Here is a 21,403-nt window from a genome sequence, read left to right as displayed (position 1 = left end):
GCTAACACTACGTATGTTGCACATGACTTTATAAAGGGGAAACATATTACCCAGGGAAACACATATCACTGTGACTTGTAGGTCGCTAGCGAGTTAGTGATATGTGTGCGGGGAAACACGGATCCCTAGGGATATGTGTGCGGGAAACACGTTACCCGGGGAAACATATATCACTGTGACACCGGGTCATCCGGGTCTGACCCGGAGAAAATGTGACCCCGTTGACCCGGATGACCCGACCCGGTTACAACGCTGGCCTCTTCATTTCCAGAGGGATGCTCTGTTGCCATTGTTCTTCTACTACTAAACTATTTAACTGCACAGGTAAGTCTCTCTCACCAAAATACACAGACAGATCTCTCTGTAGTTACAATCCAAAGAACACAGCAGCTGGTAAGCCTCTCTAGTAGCAGTTTAAAGAGGAATATATCACACAACACAGCATCTAGGCCCATAACCTGTTGCAGAGTACTTCAACTGATCAAGAATAATTTGTTTGACAAATGGGCAAAGTATACACACAGTACAGTCCTTTTATAGTTGCACAAAATTAATTAAAAAAGAACATTCTAGAATATGCCAGTCTTGTTTAATGTCAGTTTTAAAAAAATCAGTTCATAAAACAATAAACAATGACATCTGGACAAGTGGCTTCTTCAACAGCAATAATGACTGTCCTTTACCAAATGATTTTACTATTAAGTATGTAAAGATCCTTATTTATAGCTTCATAGTTAAGCTACACTGCCTCATAAAACACTGTGACTATATACTTTTATTAGAACAAATGACTGATCTATTAGAGTATCTCGATTTTTGTATGCAATTTTTTGAAAGGGGTGAGGGAAGGGGGGTGGGGATGTGTTTCCTATTGATCCACCACTGAAATGGTTAATGATATTTAACACTGATAAATGTGAAATAATCTGACACATGCAAGTTATTACAAGGGGTAGTCACTACCAATAGTCCTGTAGAACCATCTGCGACCAAGATCAAAATCAAATCAAGTGATCAAAAGGTAAATTAGCATTGAATCAAGCAACCAAGACATCCTAGAAAGTGATGATTAAGCTAGCTTGCAACCAAAGCGAGAATTTACAAAAATATGTGCTAAATTATCAAGAAATCAAGGTTGTTTTTAAAGTGAAATCAAGTGATCAATGTATATTTTCATCAATCAAAAACCTTGATCCTGGTCGCAGATGGTTCTACAGGACTATTGGGAGTGACCACCCCTTGTATTAAAATGGCCAACTAGGAACTGTCAATGAAGGAAAATATCTATGTGCATTCCTTTGTTACCTGAATTATTTTTATAAAACCACAAAAACCGCAAGAGACAAAACAATAATAGCTCAAGGGGGTGTCACTCAGGCTCTTGCTGTAGGTAGATCTGCGACCGTGGTCAAACTCTAAGTCAACGGTCAAGGCCACTAAATAGCTCTTACAGTGGGTCAAGAGTCAAGACGATATGGAAGGTTTGAAACCCACAATCAAAAACTATACGTAGCTATTATCAAGTTTACAAGATTATACGTCACTCACAAAAAGTAAGGATCTCTAAGAAGATGTTTTAAAACTCCAACAGATATTTCGCTGTAATTATAATGATTTTTCTCTCCCAGCTGCTGGTATCACGCGCTAAGAAAGTATTATACTAGGTTACAAGCGCAGGTGCGTATAGGAAAATAGAGAAATAAGTGTAGGTCAAAACTGAGTTTGACAAGAAACGCTCAAGTCACAGGTCAAAGACGATAAACGCTGCAAGTCAAGGGTCAAGGTGAAATTTTCCCCGGTCAAGACTTTGACTGCAGTCGCAGATCTACCTACAGCGTGAGCCGACATGACACCCCCTTGTAGCTTGTGTGATCCAAGTGTGAAATGTGTGAAGCCATCTTTCAATTAACGCTAAACAGTATGTACCATTTAAAAGACCTCTCTTTACCCTACTCAGGCATCTAAAAAGTTTCACAGTAACACAAAGAACTCATGCGCTGCATAGCAAAGGGACTCGGCCTGTTTCTTCTTTGTCATGTGAAAATAAAAATCAAGCCACCATCTTGTTATTTATTTATTTTTTTATTATTCCCGGGGTGCCTGCACCCCTTGCCACTACCCTCAGCACCATCTTGTTGCTATGTGTGATGACGTCATACTGTATATCAATCGACTTGTCATCACGTGAGGAGTATTTTAATCTTTATTCCAATGGCGTACAGTCTATTTCCGGTTGGTTGACTAGAGAAACGAAGTGTTAAAAGTCACGTGCTTGAAAGTAGCCAATGAGATCAGTAGCCTTCAGTTTAAACTAGTGCCGTCTGCCTGGCGTGAAATTTCATTGGTTATTTCTATTCACGTGATATTTTTGCATTTGGCTTGCGTGGACAACCAACCTAAAATAGACTGTACCACCACCGAGACAAACGTTATGACCAATTTTTCACAGGTATGTAACCAGCATGTGTGTTTTATATTCTTGTGTGTATTCCAAGTGGTGTTGGTTTCCCTGGCTGCTTTTCTTGGCTTCACATGATACACTGTTCAAAACGCCTAGACCCTCCTGAATAAAATGACAGTGGTTTCAGCTCTGTAGCCCCCAGATTGAAGGTGCTATGGATGGATTTCAATAGGCATGTGCTTAGAGCTGCTAAAGTGGCTTTTCGGTAACAAAGTTTAACTTCAGATGCCATCTGTGTATGCAAATTGCCAATGATTTAGGGTTGGTTGCCAAATTTGAAAGCAATCCCTTACCTTCCAAGGCAAGTAGCTAATAGTCCAGTTTCCCTCTATTAGTTTTGTTTTCAAACAAAGAGTTGTTTTTAAAACGGAGGAGGCATGGGTAAATTAAGCCAAGTTATAAGCTGGTATTGGGTTAATGCCAACTATACAACAAAGGACTTATCGTACAGGCTTCCATCAAACTTAGAGCTGAGCAATAGTGGCGATTAATTGTTTATCGTGATAGCTAGTGACAATCGTGATCTTGATAATGTACTATTGTACTATCACGATTACTTATCCATATCTGCACTTGGTCAAAAATATGGATAACAAAAGCAAAGATGATAATGTTGAAGTTCAGACAACTGTAAAAGACCAGTAACTTGAACATGGACAACAAAGATAACAACTGTAATACTGACACATAAAAATTTTTAGGCAGTGTTAGAAAAGCAGATATGTGGTGTATACATAATTGGAATACTGATTCAAGTGCTTGTATATGTGAGGATGAGTGTCTTTAATAACTGCTAGTAACTATCGTGATACTATCATTATCATGATTTAAAAGTTACTATCAAATTGTGTATGTATGAGTGTCTCACACTAGAGTGTGACATGGTCATTGCTTGTCATCCTTGGCAGGTCCAAATGCTCAGGTGAATGGTATATACTCAATTTATCTGTATACATTTTAAATAATGCATAAGTGTGTATTAGAGTACGTGCTTACAATTGCATCCACATGACAAAGGTACAGTGTTGGGCAAGTTACTTTGTAAAAGTAACTAGTTACATATTACATATTACTTGCAACTGAACCATTTAGTTACAGTTACATATTACCCATAAAATAAAGTAACTGTAATAATATTACATATTATATTACTTTGTGTCCACAGCCTTAAGCTGTCACATGTGAAACTACCACCTTATCACGTGACATGATTGCGTTGTTGGACAATGTACAAATCTTGGTTATAAGTAAGAAGCTAGTGAATAAGCTTAATTCAATAGGCCTCGTTACTCCATTGTGGTTAGGCGTTACTGAGAGGATTACTAACGAGATTAGTAACTTCGTTACTTTTAGTAATAATATTACGTCATATTAGACTCGTTACAGTAATTATATCTAATCCAAAACAGCCAAGCTGTAAAAAAAGTGTGCGGCCCTCAGAAAGGCTATGGTGAAAAAAGATGTGAAATCCAAGGTGGCGGCCAAGAAATGGCTGTGATGGTAGGTTAATGGTAAAAATTTTAATAATGATAATTCAGGTAAATTTTGTGAAGCGGCACAAAAATTCACCTGAATTGTCGTTATTAAAATTTTTACCATTAACCTACCATCACAGCCATTTCTTGGCCGCCACCTTGGATTTCACATCTTTTTTCACCATAGCCTTTCTGAGGGCCGCACACTTTTTTTACAGCTTGGCTGTTTTGGATTAGATTTCATTTCTTTTTGTATTTGTATACCCCAAAGCCAGCCTATGGCCAGCTTTGGGACTTTTTAAACCTATGTTTTTTTTCTTTACTACAGGAAGAAGAATAGATGAAGTAGATGTACGTACTTCAAATATTTTATCAGTAGATGTACAATTATATATATAATACATATGTGACCGGATTTGCGAAAAGGGGCCTTCCACACATCCAATTTGCCAACTTTGACAATTGATAACTTCAGATTGGAAAGAGCTATTGCCTTGAAATTTGGGCAGTGATGATTTCTTTGCAGCTGAACTCTCTACATGATGGTTTCTTTGTAGCTGAACTCTCTACAAGATAGCTGATGTCTTTACAGGGAGATTTGTTTGTAGCTGAACTCTCTACAAGGTAATTTCTTCTAGCTGATCTCTCTACAGGGTGATTTGTTCATAGCTGAATTCTGTACAGGTGATTTGTTTGCAGCTGAGCTCTTTACAAAATGGTTTCTTTGTAGCTGAACTCTCTACAAAGTAACTTCTTCTAACTGATCTTTCTACAGGGTGATTTGTTTGTAGCTGAACTATCTACAAGGTAATTTCTTCTAGCTGATCTCTCTACAGGGTGATTTGTTTGTAGCTGAATTCTGTACAGGTGATTTGTTTGCAGCTGAGCTCTTTACAGAATGGTTTCTTTGTAGCTGAACTCTCTACAAGGTAACTTTTTTAGCTGATGTCTCTACAAGGTGGCTAGTTTGTAGCTGAACTCTCTACATGGTGCATGGTTTCTTTGTAACTGAACTTTCTACAAGGTGACTTCTTCTAGCTGATCTTTCAATAGGGTGATTTGTTTGTAGCTTCACTCTCTACAAGGTAACTTCTTCTAGCTGATCTCTCTACAGGGAGATTTGTTTGTAGCTGAACTCTCTACAGGTGATTTGTTTGTAGCTGAATTCTGTACAGGTGATTTGTTTGCAGCTGAGCTCTTTACAGAATGGTTTCTTTGTAGCTGAACTCTCTAAAAGGTAACTTCTTCTAACTGATCTTTCTACAGGGTGATTTGTTTGTAGCTGAACTATCTACAAGGTAACATCTTCTAGCTGATCTCTGTACAGGGTGATTTGTTTGAAGCTGAATTCTGTACAGATGATTTGTTTGCAGCTGAGCTCTTTACAGAATGGTTTCTTTGTAGCTAAACTCTCTACAAGGTAATTTCTTCTAGCTGATCTCTCTACAGGGAGATTTGTTTGTAGCTGAACTCTAACTTTTCTAGCTGATGTCTCTACAAGGTGGCTAGTTTGTAGCTGAACTCTCTACATGGTGGTTTCTTTGTAGCTGAACTTTCTACAAGGTGACTTCTTCTATCTGATCCTTCAATAGGATGATTTGTTTGTAGCTTCACTCTCTACAAGGTAACTTCTTCTAGCTGATCTCTCTACAGGGAGATTTGTTTGAAGTTGAACTTTCTAAATGATGGTTTCTTTGTAGCTGAACTCTCTACAAGGTAATGTCTTCTAGCTGATCTCTCTACAGGGAGATTTGTTTGTAGCTGAACTATCTACAGGTGATTTGTTTGAAGCTGAACTTTCTAAATGATGGTTTCTTTGTAGCTGAACTCTCTACAAGGTAATTTCTTCTAGCTGATCTCTCTACAGGGAGATTTGCTTGTAGCTGAACTCTCTACAAGTTAACTTCTTCTAGCTGATCTCTCTACAGGGTGATTTGTTTGTAGCTGAATTCTGTACAGGTGATTTGTTTGCAGCTGAGTTCTTTACAGAATGGTTTCTTTGTAGCTGAACTCTCTACAAGGTAACTTCTTCTAACTGATCTTTCTACAGGGCAATTTGTTCGTGGCAGAATTTTATACATGGTGATTTCTTTGCAGCTGAACTCTCTACATGGTGGTTTCTTTATAGCTGAACTCTCTACAAGGTAACTTCTTCTAGCTGATCTCTCTACAGGGTGATTTGTTTGTAGCTGAATTCTGTACAGGTGATTTGTTTGCAGCTGAGCTCTTTACAAAATGGTTTCTTTGTAGCTGAACTCTCTACAAGGTAACTTCTTCTAGCTGATGTCTCTATAACGTGACTAGTTTGTAGCTGAACTCTCTACATGATGGTTTCTTTGTAACTGAACTTTCTACAAGGTGACTTCTTCTAGCTGATCTTTCTACAGGGTAATTTGTTTGTAGCTGAACTCTCTACAAGGTAACTTCTTCTAGCTGATCTCTCTACAGGGAGATTTGTTTGTAGCTGAACTCTCTACAGGTGATTTGTTTGAAGCTGAACTCTCTAAATGATGGTTTCTTTGTAGCTGAACTCTCTACAAGTAAACTTCTTCTAGCTGATCTCTCTACAGGGTGATTTGCTTGTAGCTGAACTATCTACAAGATAACTTCTTCCAGCTGATCTCTCTACATGGTGATTTGTTTGTAGCTGAATTCTGTATAGGTGATTTGTTTGCAGCTGAGCTCTTTAAATAATGGTTTCTTTGTAGCTGAACTCTCTCAAGGTAACTTCTTCTAGCTGATGTCTTTACAGGGTCACTAGTTTGTAGCTGAATTCTCTACATGGTGGTTTCTTTGTAACTGAACTCTCTACAAAGTAGCTCATCTTTCTACAGGGTGATTAATTTGTAGCTGAATTCTGTACAGGTGATTTGTTTGCAGCTGAGCTCTTTAAAGAATGGTTTCTTTGTAGCTGAACTCTCTACAAGGTAACTTCTTCTAGCTGATGTCTCTACAAAGTCACTAATTTGTAGCTGAGCTCTCTACATGGTGGTTTCTTTGTAACTGAGCTCTCTACAAGGTGACCTCTTCTAGCTGATCTTTCTACAGGGTGATTTGTTTGAAGCTGAACTCTCTACAAGGTAACTTCTTCTAACTGATCTCTCTATACGGGGAGATTTGTTTGTAGCTGAACTCTCTACATGATGGTTTCTTTGTAGCTGAACTCTCTACAAGGTAACTTCTTCTAGCTAATCTCTCTACAGGGAGATTTGTTTGTAGCTGAACTCTCTACATGATGGTTTCTTTGTAGCTGAACTCTCTGCAAGGTAACTTCTTCTATTGATCTCTCCACAGGGCGATTTGTTTGTAGCTGAACTCTCTACATGGTGGTTTCTTTGTAGCTGAATTCTACAAGGTGATTTTTTCTAGCTGAACTATCCCTTTCCATAGTTGCATGAACTCCCTACAAGGTAACTTCTTCTAGCTGATCTCTCTACAGGGTGACTTGTGTGTAGCTGATCTCTATACAGGTTTCTTGTTTCTAGCTGATCTCTTGAATTCTCTTCAGGGTGACTGCTCTATTAGGATGACTACTCTATTAGAGTATCTCAATCTCGCACTTGCTGCACCAAGTTGGATTTCGTGTTATAACTCCGTGGCTTTAAGTCTGATTCTTCTACACCATTGATGAGCCTTTCTAAGATGATTATTCCATCTGTACAACGATTTTCAAAGCATTACCCCAAGCGGTTTATCTGGTAGGCGTGGCAAGTAGTCGTTTTTTTATTAGCTAATCTCGATTGCGTAATTGTTACACACTGTTGGTTTTTTCGTTGTATCTTCCTGTTTTTTAGCTCGATTTCTTTCAAACCACAAAAGGTTTGAGGTTCAATAGTTAACCTATTCACCCACCGATTTTCAGCTTCTTCCCATACGCGGTTTACCCTGTAGGCGTGACAACATATTGGTGTTATTTGTCGTGAATAATCGCTCATCACTCTTTGCCTGTTGATCGTATTCCAGCCAAAGTTGGTACCGAGATGCGCCTTTATACCCCCTTTCTGTGTGCCAAATTTCAAGGCAATCGGATATGGCGTTCGCGTTTTATAGCAGTTTTTGTAAGTGTGCGACAAGAAAAAGAAAAATAAGAAGAAGAAAAAAAAAAACGAAGAAACTGAGCCAATTTTTGAAGTCGCATATCTCGGGAACGCGCGAAGCGATTTCGCTCAAATTTGGAATGTGGAGTGCTGCAGTCGGAGGGAATGTCCACAGCAAAAATCGTTTTGTTTCATCAAGGAAGCACAGAGCTACGGAGGTGCGAAAATTGCGTTTTCTTTCTTCCTGTCAATATACTCACGGGTGTTACGCGCCGGCTTCTTGGGCCGCACGACACACTACCGTGTGTCTTGATTACTTAGGTAACGCGTTACGTTTGTAAGTAAAGTATCTTGCGTTATATTACTGCTGATTGCACGAATCTTTAAAATTGCGTGGCGTTATTTTAACGCATGCGCAGTTAAATAGCGCGAGATTCAAATTGCCGCACAGTTACGTGCACATAGCTATAATTATGGCTACAGTAAGATCGATCGAGCCAGGTAAAACCAGAGCGTATTCAAGAGACTTAAGATGGCGAATCGTTTGGCAGCGAGTAGCCATGGGCTTGACGTTGACTGATATTGCTAAGAATCTTGGGATTTCGACTGGAACTGTTTGCAATGTCTTGAAACGCTTCACACAAACTGGAGATGTACACGTGAAGAAGCACCCGAAGCGTGATCGAAAATTAGACCGATACCATGAGATTTATATCATAAATTTAATACTAGACTCACCATCTTTACAGTTAAAAGAAATAACCAGTAAGGTTTTACAAATAACCGGTACAAGTGTTTCCAGTTCAACCTTGTGCAGGCTGCTTGCCCGTTTTGGGTTCACTCGCAAAAAGGTCCAGAGGATTGCTTTGCAGAGGTCAATGGCTTTCCGAGCCCTGTTCATGGCAAACACCATCATATTTTCACAAGACAAATTTGTTTGGGTTGATGAAACAGGATGCAATTTCAAAGATATGCTTAGGAAGTATGGCTATGCCTTCAGTGGTGAAAGAGCAGCAATCCAACATTTGCTAGTGAGAGGTCAGCGCATCTCATCTATTGCTGCCATATGTACAGATGGACTAATTGCCCTGGAAACAACACCCAACTCCGTGAATGGAGAAAATTTTTTTGACTTTGTTCGTGGCTCACTGATTCCCGAGATGATGCCATTTGATGGTCACAATCCAAAGTCGATTGTGGTAATGGACAACTGTTCAATACATCATGTCCAGCAAGTCAGTGAGCTGTTCCTAAATGCTGGAATCTTGATGTTGTATCTGCCACCTTACAGTCCAGATATGAATCCCATAGAGCTGTTGTTTAACCATGTTAAACAATATTTGAAGGAGCATGAAGACATAATGTTTGCTATTCCACCAGTACAATTAATCAAGTCAGCATTTAGTAGTGTCACTGCAGAACTATGCACTGCATGGATTCAACATTGTGGATATTAATGACTATGACTTTACAGACACACACACACTCACATTGTGTAAAAAATCATGTAATAACTGAGTCAGTACAATGCTTTAAGTCTACATTACTTTACTACAAACTTTTTAACTTCTCCCATGATAGCACCTTGCATGTCATCATACTGCTGTTGAGTAATACCCCCTCTCTCCAAGAGTTGGTGCAGTTGTAATAATTGCGTGACGCACTGCCCCCTTAGGTTTACACTCTTGCTAGGTGACACTGTGCAGCTGCTACGGTCACCTTTATCTTTATCAGAGAGCATCTTAGACACTTTCCAAAATGGCTTGTTTGGAGCCACATCATATGATGTATGCTTTTTCATTTGTATGAGATGCGCCCAGCATCTTAGTTGCTCTTCTGTGTAAACACCTCCATGTTTTTCCCTCAATTTGTCCTCAATCGTCTCGACTTCGGCCATTTTATCAATGTGACCCTCATGAGATGTTTTAGCACGTTTATTAGATGGCTCGTCTCCTGTGTCAGGCTCATCAGTATGCTTCTCTTTGGAGCACCACAAAAGTATTTCCTTCTTTCCATTATAGATGTTATACATTTCTGTCAGATCATTTTCTGAGGTTAGCCAACGTCTTTTGCCCTTTGAACCATGTCCAGGTTCTACGTAGCCATAAGTGGCTGGCAAATACTTAAAAACATTACTTGTTAATTCGTCTAGCGAAGAAAACTTTCTAGTTACTCCATGAACTTTCTCGATAGTGAACTCATTCTTTTTCTTGGGTATAATCATGACAGAATACGCGAACGTTTCTTCAGTCCCTGTCGATACAGTATGATCAACAGTTTGAGCAATACTAGTCTGAGTAGAAGGCGTAGCTTGAATTGAGACTGGACACTACACAGTGTTTCTAAATAATACGCATTAGTACTTGAACTGCCATCTCACGTACCTGAAGTATCGTCGTACGAGTCTGCCCTGATATTAAGGGCCTTATAGTAACAAATCCGCCCGGTCTACCACTACTGGGTTGACTTTTATCATAACTGGCACTCATCGTGTGTTTCTGAACCGCCAATTACACACGCATGCGCAATTCATACGCTACGCAATTTTTTAAAGATTCGTGCAATCAGCAGTACCTGTTTTCATAGCGTATTTCGTTATATTACTTTGTTACCACAAAAGTAATAATATTATGTAACGCGTTACTCCCAACACTGCAAAGGTAGCAGCGGCGGAGGAAGTAGTTAATATGAGGGGGGGCTGGGCTGACCCAGACTTGTTTGGTAAGGTGAGACCAAAAAAAAAAAAGAAAAAAAAAAAAAAAAAAAAAAAAAAAAAGGTCGCAACCAACTGACAAGAGCTTTCCACCTCACCAACTACCATTTTCTAGCTGATAAACTACATGAAAATCCTTTCATAGCTCGCTACACTCTGACTACTTTATTAGAGTGACTGCTCTATTAGAGTATCTCGATCTTTATCACGGTTTTCAGCCCCACTCCAAGAAAGATAATTTCGGTGTGATATCATTCTGAGGGGGGGCTTAGCCCCCTAGCCCCTCCCTTTCCGCCGCCTATGAAAGGTAGTCAATACCAATGGTAATGCCACTGTACCAATATAAAAACAATTACAACTGAAATCAAAAATGAACATGCTATCAAGTAGTTACTTTGTTCTGAATCAAGCAATGACAAAATCAAAGAGGTTATCAAAAACTAACTTGTAAATAAATGAGGATTGTCAAGCAATCAAGTCCCCTTTCAGATAAAATCAAGTAATTAAGATATATATTTGTCAATCTAAAATCTTGATTCTGGTCGCAAATGGTTCCCTTACATGTATAAAAAATAATATGAGAACATATTACCCAGTTTGATAAAACCAGTCTTATACAGTGTAGCCAGTCAATATTTGAGTATTATTGTAAAGTATGAAGTTCAATAACTTCTCTCTGAACATGATAAGCTTATGTAAAAATCCCTGGAGATTTTCCTGAATTTACAGAATTGTTATAGCTTATATAATACAGAAAAGGAGATACAGCCATTATGTATTTTTGGACTATAAGACTGGTTTTGTCAGACTATAAGACTGGTTTTGTCAGACTATAAGACCAGACTCAGTCCTATTTTTAAAAACAGACTTAAAGACAAGTTGCTGTGGAGTGGTTATTTGTGCCATGAAAAGTTTCAGAAGCTGTGTGAGAAGTATATTGAGTGCTGCGTATGCAGATTGATAGAGGTACCTTTCCATCATCCTATTATATATACAAAGCATAAAACTTTAGAACTTGGCGCGCTGCGCGCGCCAAGTGCTAAAGTTTTATGCTTTGTAGTTGCTTTGTAGTTGCCTTTGCAGTTTTAGAAAATTGGATTTCACCAAATCCAATTATCCAAAGTTTAACTGTAAGCTTCACCATTTACCATGACTGGTTTTCTAAGCTTTAGAGGTCACCCAGTGTTAATTGATCTATATTAACTGAAGCCATTAATCATTACACAGGATTCTCTAAAACATAATGATATTCCTCCACCCAAGAAACAAATTGAAGACATCTTGTAATTCTTTGTGAGGCTTCCCTTGTAGCTAGCTATATGTGACCGGCTCTGTGAAAATGGGCCATATAGCCTCTCTGAATTCCCAACTTTGACTAACCATAACATTTCCTGCTTTCAATGTATTCTCCCCACAACGCAGTGGTGTGTTAGGACTACACCATGGCCACATTTCACGGTGGCACCATTTCAGTTATGGGTTTCCAAATTCGTGCTATTGATAAGGCTACATGGACCATTTTCTCAGATAAGGGGTCACATATATGCTACTCAGCATAACAACTTTATGCACAAGGTGGGGAGTCACCTTGCATGCATAGGATCTAATCCATAAATCATACATGGCATGAAATACTCCACTATTACTTTACTGCAATGATGCCTTGCTACAATAATTAAATTGTAGATTATCAGGTGAAGTAAGTTGTTACAATTTATGACCTGATCGATACCATTTAAGGCAACTGTTGACCTGTTGCAAATAACTGTAATCACATTATACAGTGAAACTTACACACTGGCACCTTGAATTGAACTTTCCCTGATTCCAATTTACAATACAAGTGTAGCTATGTGGTATAAAAAAGGTGTTTGGCAATTTGTAAATCATCAGGTACGGCTACACTCTAGTATTAGTGTGGTTTAAGTACTCACAGTTTGGCCCCACCTCTACCACTTCCTGAGTACCCCAGACTGACGACAGACTAGTATTAGTGTTGCTTAAGTACTCACAGTTTAGCCATACACTAACCACTGACCAAGTTCCCCACGTTGGCAAGAGACCAGCATAGCTAAAGTATAGAGTATACTTGATGGATGTATTATAGACTGCGTACAATATACATAAGCACTGCAAGCAACAAGCATACCTTCTTCTCCGTATAGCAGTGACCACTTCAAAGTGATTTCTTTTTCATAATAAATATTCATAGAGTTGCGACTCACATCCTATGGAATTGTGTAGTCAATACTACCAGGAAACACATCCAGCCCAAAATCACCAACCAATAACAGAAAGGTTTGCACACATAGCAGTAGCACGTACATTTGTAGAATGCCCACTTGCACTCTTTCAGTTTTCATGCAGCCCCACTCTCAGCTAAAGTTATTATGTACGCATTGTACAGTCTGAGTGCATTGGGGGCTGACGTTGGAGATGCTGTATGCATTAACGTCTTGTGGTGGTAGCTAACAATTGTTCTTTTAACAAACCAACCCCAGCATTGAAATCTGTATTCCTACCTAGAATAGTGCTTAAATGTGTGTGTGCTCTGCTGATTATGCTCTTGTAAAGTGAATGACACTGTAATAGAGAAGTCAACTCTCCTAATAGAACATGGATTTTTAATTTGTGACTCCACTCTTTGAGCTGCTCCACCATGTTGATGTGTACTACAGCATGTACCCAATTGAGGCCACAACATGCCCACTAGCTACAATCAAAAAATAAATGTTTAAGGTGACAATGTAATTATCTTTTGATTTTAAACACGCAAAAGTGCTTTTGTTGCCTCACATATTGTTTCTCCTTATGCACATTTGTTCATTATTTGCCTTCAAATAGCTTGCTAAATGTGTAATGAGCGGAGAGTCAGTGATCAAGGTTGCCACACTGTACAGACTGCGTATAGTACCAAGACATGCTTATTGGAAGATTGAATCTGTGTCAGAGGCATGTAGCTAGACCTATACATCAAGCATGAATATTAGATTGATATACTAGAAATAAATTTCACTCTAATAGAGCATTCAAGACAAACCAAATAATATACACTCCATGAACAAGTAATATAGCTGTAGTACACAGCCAACACAGCTTGAAGAGTGATATTGGATAATGGTAATTACCAGACTGCCTGCACTCCACATTTGGAGTGGCCTAATTTAGTAATCACATATTCCATATTAGTCGATAAAGTTACCTGCACTGTAACCTGCATGGTTTGCATGAACCAGTGGTGTGTGCAGTGCATTACTCTGCAGCTGCTATATTAACATACGTACTAAGGCCTTGCTGTATATATGCATAGACAGAGACATGATTTTCCAGCCTTTTAAAGTTTATATCTTTCCGACACATTATGAACTAAAAATTTGGCAGCATCAAAGTTTCTAGTAGCAACATGCACATAGTATTCAAATGGACAAGTACAGTCGATAGTCTTATCCATAGGATTTTATGCACCTAACATGTCCTATATTTGAATGCACTGGAGCTGCCACTATATATATATATATATATATACCACCACAAGGCTTGCGTTCCTCTCTATAGAATAATCAAGATAGAAAATTATACTATAGTTTTCAGTACTAGTACTGCTTGCTGTAATTCATTCACTTCTGTCATACCATAAATGATGCGTTGGTTACTGATGGCAGCGGAGTTACCACATAATCACAAATGTTTGGAGCAAGTATTTTCGTGGATCAACAAATTTCAGTATTTTCGAGATATTATTTTCAACAGGAAAATGTAAATGCTGTTTTTAGCGCTCTCTTTTCTCATCACACCATCATAAAGTACAAAACAAAAGGAATAAAAAATATCACGGGCCCCTGTCAAGGCCTTTATTGATGTTTAAATTTAATAAACTTGTCTGCTAAAAATCTGAATCATCTGAGAATAAGTACCCCTCCTATCAAATGTTGTTTATAGAATGATCATTTCATGTACAGATTATTATCAATTTACCTATGTGTGTTGCCAGGAGACGGTGAAGAGTGCAGCTTGTACTGTATACTGGTTATGATACTTTTCTTAGTCATCGGTACCAACTGAGCTTAGAAGTAGCTAGGACAACATTCTGGTGAATTGCACAGTAAGATACTGTACATTTGTTTGTTTGTTTACCAGTAGTGAATTATTGTTATCCGCCTGTAGATGTTAATTCATGACAATATACTTCACTTGTTAGCAGCAGCATGCGGAATCCATTTCATCAGTATAACCAGCAAACCTAGCTAACCAAGCAAGCTAGCAACCAACTAACTTGGTTAGCAAGCATAGCTAACCAGCAAACCTTTCAAAGATCAAGATACTCTAATAGAACAGTCAATGAAATCAAAATCCTCTAATAAAACAGTCACCACACAGATTATTTTGGGATGATTACAAAATCTATCTGATAATCAGTTTTGTGAGGTTAATTTTCAACTCAGTACACACATTTTGAAAATTCAAGAATTGTAAATTAACAACCTTGTCAACATTTTGGACCGTGACTGGTCACTGCACTCCATGGCCAGATGTGTCTGCACCTCTGGAAATCCCCTTTCAAAAATCCTAGATCCGCCCCTGGGTTGTTGCCTTCTTTACTTTACAATAATCAAATTTGTTATGACACCCCATTCTGTGGCCATCATGGCCTTTGTCCGTGGCTTCTCCGGGGTACACCCAAGACACTAATCACCCTAGATATGCAAGTGTAGATGTATGCAACCACAACAAGGTGAGTAAATACCTCTTCACTTGCAGGCATGATGAAGCAGTTTCATTGTTATTGTGCTGCATTGCATACAATTTACAATAACCAAAAATGAATGATATACATAAAAGGTGGATAAAATCTATGCTATTGTTGTTGCAGCTAACACCAGCCCTGCAGATTATACACAGAGAATAGCATATACCAGGTACCCATCACCACAGTTGGGTTGGTAGACTACCATCTAATACTTAGCTGCAGCACTTACAGTACAAGGCAGCAGATATTTCCACTCATCATTTTCTGATGGTCAATGCATGTCTTTAATTAGTGTCATGTTTGTTTACTGTATAACGTATTGTTAATTATCTTTTTGCAACTGATAATTAATGGTAAGAATAGTTTTACGGCATGCATTGTACATTGCACTGTTTTAAGTAATCCTGACCCAACCACTCCAGTCCACTTACTATGTGGTAGGAAGATAGTTTGTGTACCGTACCACATGACCCCACAGTATAATCAGTGTTATCCTGACTTTACATGGGTGTACCTGTAACCTTCTTTCCATTGGTTATTGGTGTGTTAATTAGTAAAATGTGTTGATACACTTGTATATTTTTGCTATCTAGTATAGTGACAGGACAGAGATGTCATTGAGTCATTGAAGCCAGTCATCTTTCAATGATAATCTACTTTTGTATTGTCGTCTGATCATACAACTGACAATACACTTTAGTCGAACAAGAAGGCAAGCACTACAGATTACATACACACATGCATGCACACGCCAACCCTCTCTCCCCTCCTGCACATACACGCACTCCTCCACCCGCACACACATACACACACACACACTACACATACTTACGGAGTTTACATACGTGACTAGTACAAGCCATGCTTTACCTAATCATTTTGCGCTGCTTACATTAAGCTGTGTTTGTTTTATAGTGTTGGATGGACCTATCAAGCATCCAGGCTGTGTTGCAGATTATGACTATAAATTATTATTGTAACTTTCTATTGCATGGTATGCATATATACATTATTTTGTATTACTACAATTTTTTATTTTACATCATCATTGAAATAATGAATATGTACGAAATCAAATAGTTACTGATGTCTGTGATCCTTTGTGCTATCTATATTGTAACTTAATAATATATCACAGTGATAGCACATGTTCAATAGATAGAATAAATCAAATAAAGTAAAAACATTAACAAGTTTCATGATATTTGTGTTTTTAGCTGCATTGTTAAATCAATAAAACACAAAAGTCCATCACGGAAATTGGCCTTATTGCCATTCACTAAACTATGAAATATAGTTTCAAAGCTTGGCCACTGTTCCTTAAATCTCTCCATCCTAATACTCTTCAAATCCTCCCTTTGTTCCAGGGGATCTTGTCCGAAGTTACTGAATACAGTCAATCGGCCTCCGTTTTCTTCATACAGTCTGCCAGCTTCATCAGCCTCTGGGACAAGGTGGTGGTCTATGGACTTTGTTTGGTTATCTTCCATCATCAAAATGTTTGGAATCCCTCTCCCTGTACAAAAGAAATGATGACAACTCATGTGATGTAGTTACATATAGCAATGTGTGGATGGGTTAAAAGTTGACAATTGACCTGGGACCCAACGTATTATTTATTGTTCTATTCTTTCATCGTTAGCTATAATGAAATTTATGCCATTACAGGATTGCCTTTTTGGAGAGCTCCAAAGCGTAAGGTGTATGCTGTAAAGGAGGAAGATTTTCAGAGCCTGGCAAACACGGATAGCGACAGCGATGGTGATGAAAGGGACGTAGCCCCTCGAGCTCCAGCTAAAAGGATGAAGCTCTTTCAAAATGAGTTCAAAACAAAAATGTCAGAAATGAAAAGAGATATAAAGCAGCTTATTGAGAATACTGTCCCCAGTCCTATAAGGGATGAGTTGAGGGGTTTACTATGATGCTGTATTTGTCAGGCTGTACCCATACAGCCACCTGTTTTCATGTCGACTTGTTGCCATTCGATTATAGGATGCCAACCATGTGTCCAGCAATTGACATCTACTCAAGGAGCAAGCTGCCCTCTGTGCAGAGATAGAGATTTCGAAGCCATCAGATTGAATGGCATGGATGGACTTATATCGGCAGCCAGAAGGTACATTCCCATCGACAACCAGAGTAGTTCATCTGAAAACTAAACTCTATATGCTGTTGTTATTTATCTGTTAGTTATCTATCATTTATCATCTATCATTGTCATTATATATATCATTATCACTGTATCATCATTTCATGCCATTATCCTATCTTGTAATCAAACATCTATATTGTCATTGTATCTATATATCATTATCACTGTATACCACAGTATTTATCTCTTTGTCTATAGTTGTATATGTATACTTAAAGAAATAACAAAAATATTATAACTTTATCAATATCTATAATAGTTAATTCGATAGAGTGCACATCTTGATGTGAGCATAGCGTCTTTGAGTGATCCCTTGCATGTCTGATGACACAAAACTTCATTACGGCTTATCAACCATGCAGTGTTCTCACCTAAACCTGAAAAACACCCAACTAGAATCAATCTTTGTTGTGATATTAGTAAGTAGAACCAAAAGGAAATTTCGTTGCACCAAAAAGAAATAATACAGACTGATTAGTGTATGTTTAAACTTTAATAAAACGTTACATGATAAGTATACCTTTATGAGTTTAATCAAAATGTGAAATAAATCATGTGCATGAATTGTACTATACATAATAATAACTAGTCAAAAGGTTGAATGTACCTAATCGAATGGTACTACCGAGTCACTTAAATTTGTCAAGGCAGCACATGTGGTGATGACATCATCAATGGTGCAGGAGTCTGAACTCTTGAGTAAAGATATTGGAAGTTGATATTTTGTATCTCTGCTTTGACAACCCTATTACTTGTTCTACATGAATGCACACATGTGATATTTAACGAGACCAGTCTATTTCACATCTGCTAAGATATTTCTTCCCTCTTGTAAACGGTGGTGTTTTTACCTCAGCACAACGAAACCCAACACTATCTTGGATAGCAAATCCCCTGTCTGCAAGAACAAGATCTCCTGGCATCAAATCATCCAGTGTGCCACAATGTTCAGTAATGTATTTATCCAACACTCTTCCTCCCCATGCTTTTGAAACATATGATATTGTCCTGGCATCTACAGCAGATGCTAACTTAAGACCGATACTATAAGCTCAACATACAAGATTAGAGAGTAAATTTGTCAACAATAGTGGACAACAATACATATTTTGTTAAAATGACAGTAAGCATGGTTGTACATGTCAATTTTTATTGAACTGTACTTAAAGTGTTGTATCTGTATCCCTTTCCATTGTGATGGTCCTTAACACATTGTTTGACTAGTGTGCTGCATGCTCTTAGTGGAAAAAAATAGCAGAGTCTAACTTGCCCCAGCTTTGTGCTTGTATTGGCTGAACAAACTCTCGACTGCTGACCCTGAGAGATGCAAGGGTGACATAGGATATGTCTCTCTGAACTACTGGCACAGAGCACCGAAGCTGTAGACATCAATCCGGAGGAGATCCCATGCTAAATAAATAAAATTGTTAATAATTTAAATATAGGTTAAACATTAATTTTTTAATTTACAATACCATCCAAAGAGCATACAACATAACACAAAAATGTCTCTGCAGAAGCTTCATAATACCAGATCAAAGAATGACATAGGGAAGTTTGAAATTCTTATATAACTCTGACACAATTGCATAAGTTCTATTACAAACATTCTTAAAAGAAACAATACTGTTATGCTGTGGTGGGGCTAAACTATCAATACAAACGCTACTTATAATGTCACATGATGTGTTGTGTTAATAGTAAATGTACAGGGAGAGAGATGCTCAATAGTTGTGCAACAGGTTTTCTGTCAAGTCGAACTACAAATTTTGTCCTGGGATTGATCCACATCATTTCAGGTCAAAACCAATACGGTTCAACTCTGACTGTTAGACAGACACTAGAGCCTTTTGACCGTATCGACTCGATCAATTGTCGACTGTGGTTCCAACCGGCCAGCAATGCTACTAGAGCAGAGAAGAGTGCCCAGGAAGTGCAGTGCTCTGCACGTAAACGATTAGTGTCTGACCTGAATTGTCAGAGACGTCGAACACTAAAGGAGAGCCCCAGCCGTACAGTGAAAAGGCAGTCATCATCTTCACGAGCAAGGCTGAAATACATGTCTCCTGCCAGCCAACAGAACAGAAGGTCTAATGCACAGGCTGCAAGATCTAATATGATGAGGAAATTGAAGAGGTGCGGTGAAGCAGATGTTACTCTAACTGATGATCAGCACGAGGATATGTGTTCCATTGTTAGTGAGATTAGTGATGAGGAACTAGAGAAGGTATTTTTAGAAGGAAGTGAACATGGTGTGGGCGAGTTGATGAAAGAAGTATGGTACACTGACAGCAAACGTCAACAGCAGCAGTATTTACATGACCAATCTAGTAATGGTGAGTTTGATCTTTCAATGATTTGTACACTTTGCTTACAACATGTTTTGTTTCTGCAGTTTCTGGAGCACGGGGCAACAGGTGGAGCATGATAACTATCAGAATTGGTAAGCCATATTTTGAAAATACAGAAGTCATATTCCATTTTTTGCAGCTTTAGCCGTGTATACTAGAAGCCCTGCTGCTTATGAAGCTCTCAAGAGTTTTGGGATCATTCAGTTGCCGTCAAAGTCCACTGTACAGTCTTATACAGGAGCTTTTATGCATGATCCAGGAGCAAGGAAACAGTGTATAGCCAGCCAAGTAGCACGTTATGTGCTTTTTAAAGAGCAATGTAGAGAATCTGGCAAGCAAGAGCCTAAATCAGATGGGGTGCTAATATTTGACGAAGTGAAGGTCGCATGCCAGCTGATGTGGAATTCACGTATTCATCAGTTGATGGGCCTTGCAATGACTCACAAAGAATTACCTTCGCTAAATGATATTTACCGATTGTTGAAAGAGCCTGAGAGCGTCCAGCAAACTTCTTATTACTGCAGTTTCTCTGGCGTGACCTGACAAGTGAATTTGACATTGTTGGGCCTTACTTCACAGCTTCCACCACCATGGACTGCAAATTCATCACAGCATGTGTCATGGACACCATCAAACTGTTTCGGTTTCATGGACTCAAAACAAGTCTGTTAGTTTGTGATGGTGCATCCTCCAATATTTCTGCCATTAAAAAAAAAGTCACGGACATACTGGAGCATATTCACTTAGAGAAGACCAAGACGATATCTTTCAAGTTGAACCATGGATGGTGAACCCATTTAATCCCCCTCACAAAATTTTGGGCTTATTTGTCCATCTCATCGGGTATGTGTGCCATTGTAGGTGTGCTATGACAACCTGTATTTTTGCTCTGTGTGTGTATGTTGTGCATGCATGTATGCTTCTTTATTTAACTTTAATTTTTTTAGCTAAAAAACATTATTAGTGGACTGTTTTCTTCAAAAACTAATGGCACTAAGCATTTTCAATGCAGTGGAAAATGTAAGTTTGGCTGGGAAACAATAGACGATCTTTACAAAAGAGAACTGGGCCGAGTGGAGAACAGCTGTGCAAGGATGGTACCTCGGTTGAAAGAGACTCATTGTTTGTGGGTCGCTTGGACCAAATTGAATGTATTGCCAGAAAAGATTATGCAGGTAAGATTGTGGCAAACTGTAAAATTAGAGTTATTCAAATCACTTTTAATAGTAAGAACAAGTGCTGGGAGAGCTGTACTGGTTTATCCATCGAGAGGAGACTGCAGCTACAGATGTAGAGAAGACATCAGAAACCTTGGCTTATTTAGAAGCTTGTCATCATTTGTTTGAACGTGGCTTCCTCTGTCATGATCAAATCCGAGGTCTCAACTCTGAGGTACTGGAAAGTATCAATAAGGGTTACCGATATTTTTCTGGATGGCTGACAGATTTACTTGAACAAGGTATATCT

General features: G+C 38.6%; 3 protein-coding genes and 1 long non-coding RNA gene across 5 annotated transcripts; 3 read left to right on the top strand and 1 right to left on the bottom strand.

Moving 5' to 3' along the window:
- The first annotated feature begins 8,533 nt into the window (after positions 1-8,533).
- LOC136237722 (uncharacterized) lies at positions 8,534-9,430 on the top strand. The gene has a single exon (XM_066027935.1). The coding sequence runs from the start codon at positions 8,534-8,536 to the stop codon at positions 9,428-9,430; it is 897 nt and encodes a 298-aa protein (XP_065884007.1).
- Positions 8,545-10,478, bottom strand: LOC136238999 (uncharacterized). Its single transcript, XM_066029729.1, has 2 exons — positions 10,358-10,478; positions 8,545-10,302 (listed from the first exon to the last, which is right to left on the bottom strand). The coding sequence occupies exons 1-2, from the start codon at positions 10,460-10,462 to the stop codon at positions 9,517-9,519; spliced, it is 891 nt and encodes a 296-aa protein (XP_065885801.1). The 5' UTR covers positions 10,463-10,478; the 3' UTR covers positions 8,545-9,516.
- Positions 10,479-14,672: 4,194 nt separating this feature from the next.
- LOC136239353 (uncharacterized) lies at positions 14,673-16,494 on the top strand. Of its 2 annotated transcripts, XR_010693425.1 has the most exons (3): positions 14,673-14,788; positions 16,027-16,145; positions 16,349-16,494. It is a non-coding gene; the product is annotated as an uncharacterized lncRNA (long non-coding RNA). The 2 variants fall into 2 exon arrangements; XR_010693424.1 differs by lacking the exon at positions 14,673-14,788 and having other exon boundaries at positions 14,993-16,145.
- Positions 16,495-19,733: 3,239 nt separating this feature from the next.
- LOC136238998 (uncharacterized) lies at positions 19,734-20,714 on the top strand. Its single transcript, XM_066029728.1, has 3 exons — positions 19,734-19,921; positions 19,981-20,028; positions 20,076-20,714. The coding sequence occupies exons 1-3, from the start codon at positions 19,768-19,770 to the stop codon at positions 20,477-20,479; spliced, it is 606 nt and encodes a 201-aa protein (XP_065885800.1). The 5' UTR covers positions 19,734-19,767; the 3' UTR covers positions 20,480-20,714.
- Positions 20,715-21,403: the final 689 nt, after the last annotated feature.

Source organism: Dysidea avara, chromosome 11 (assembly GCF_963678975.1).
Source record: "Dysidea avara chromosome 11, odDysAvar1.4, whole genome shotgun sequence".
NCBI lineage: Eukaryota > Metazoa > Porifera > Demospongiae > Dictyoceratida > Dysideidae > Dysidea > Dysidea avara.
The sequence above is the reverse complement of the archived record's forward strand: the minus strand, read 5'-3'. Positions and strand labels throughout refer to the sequence as shown.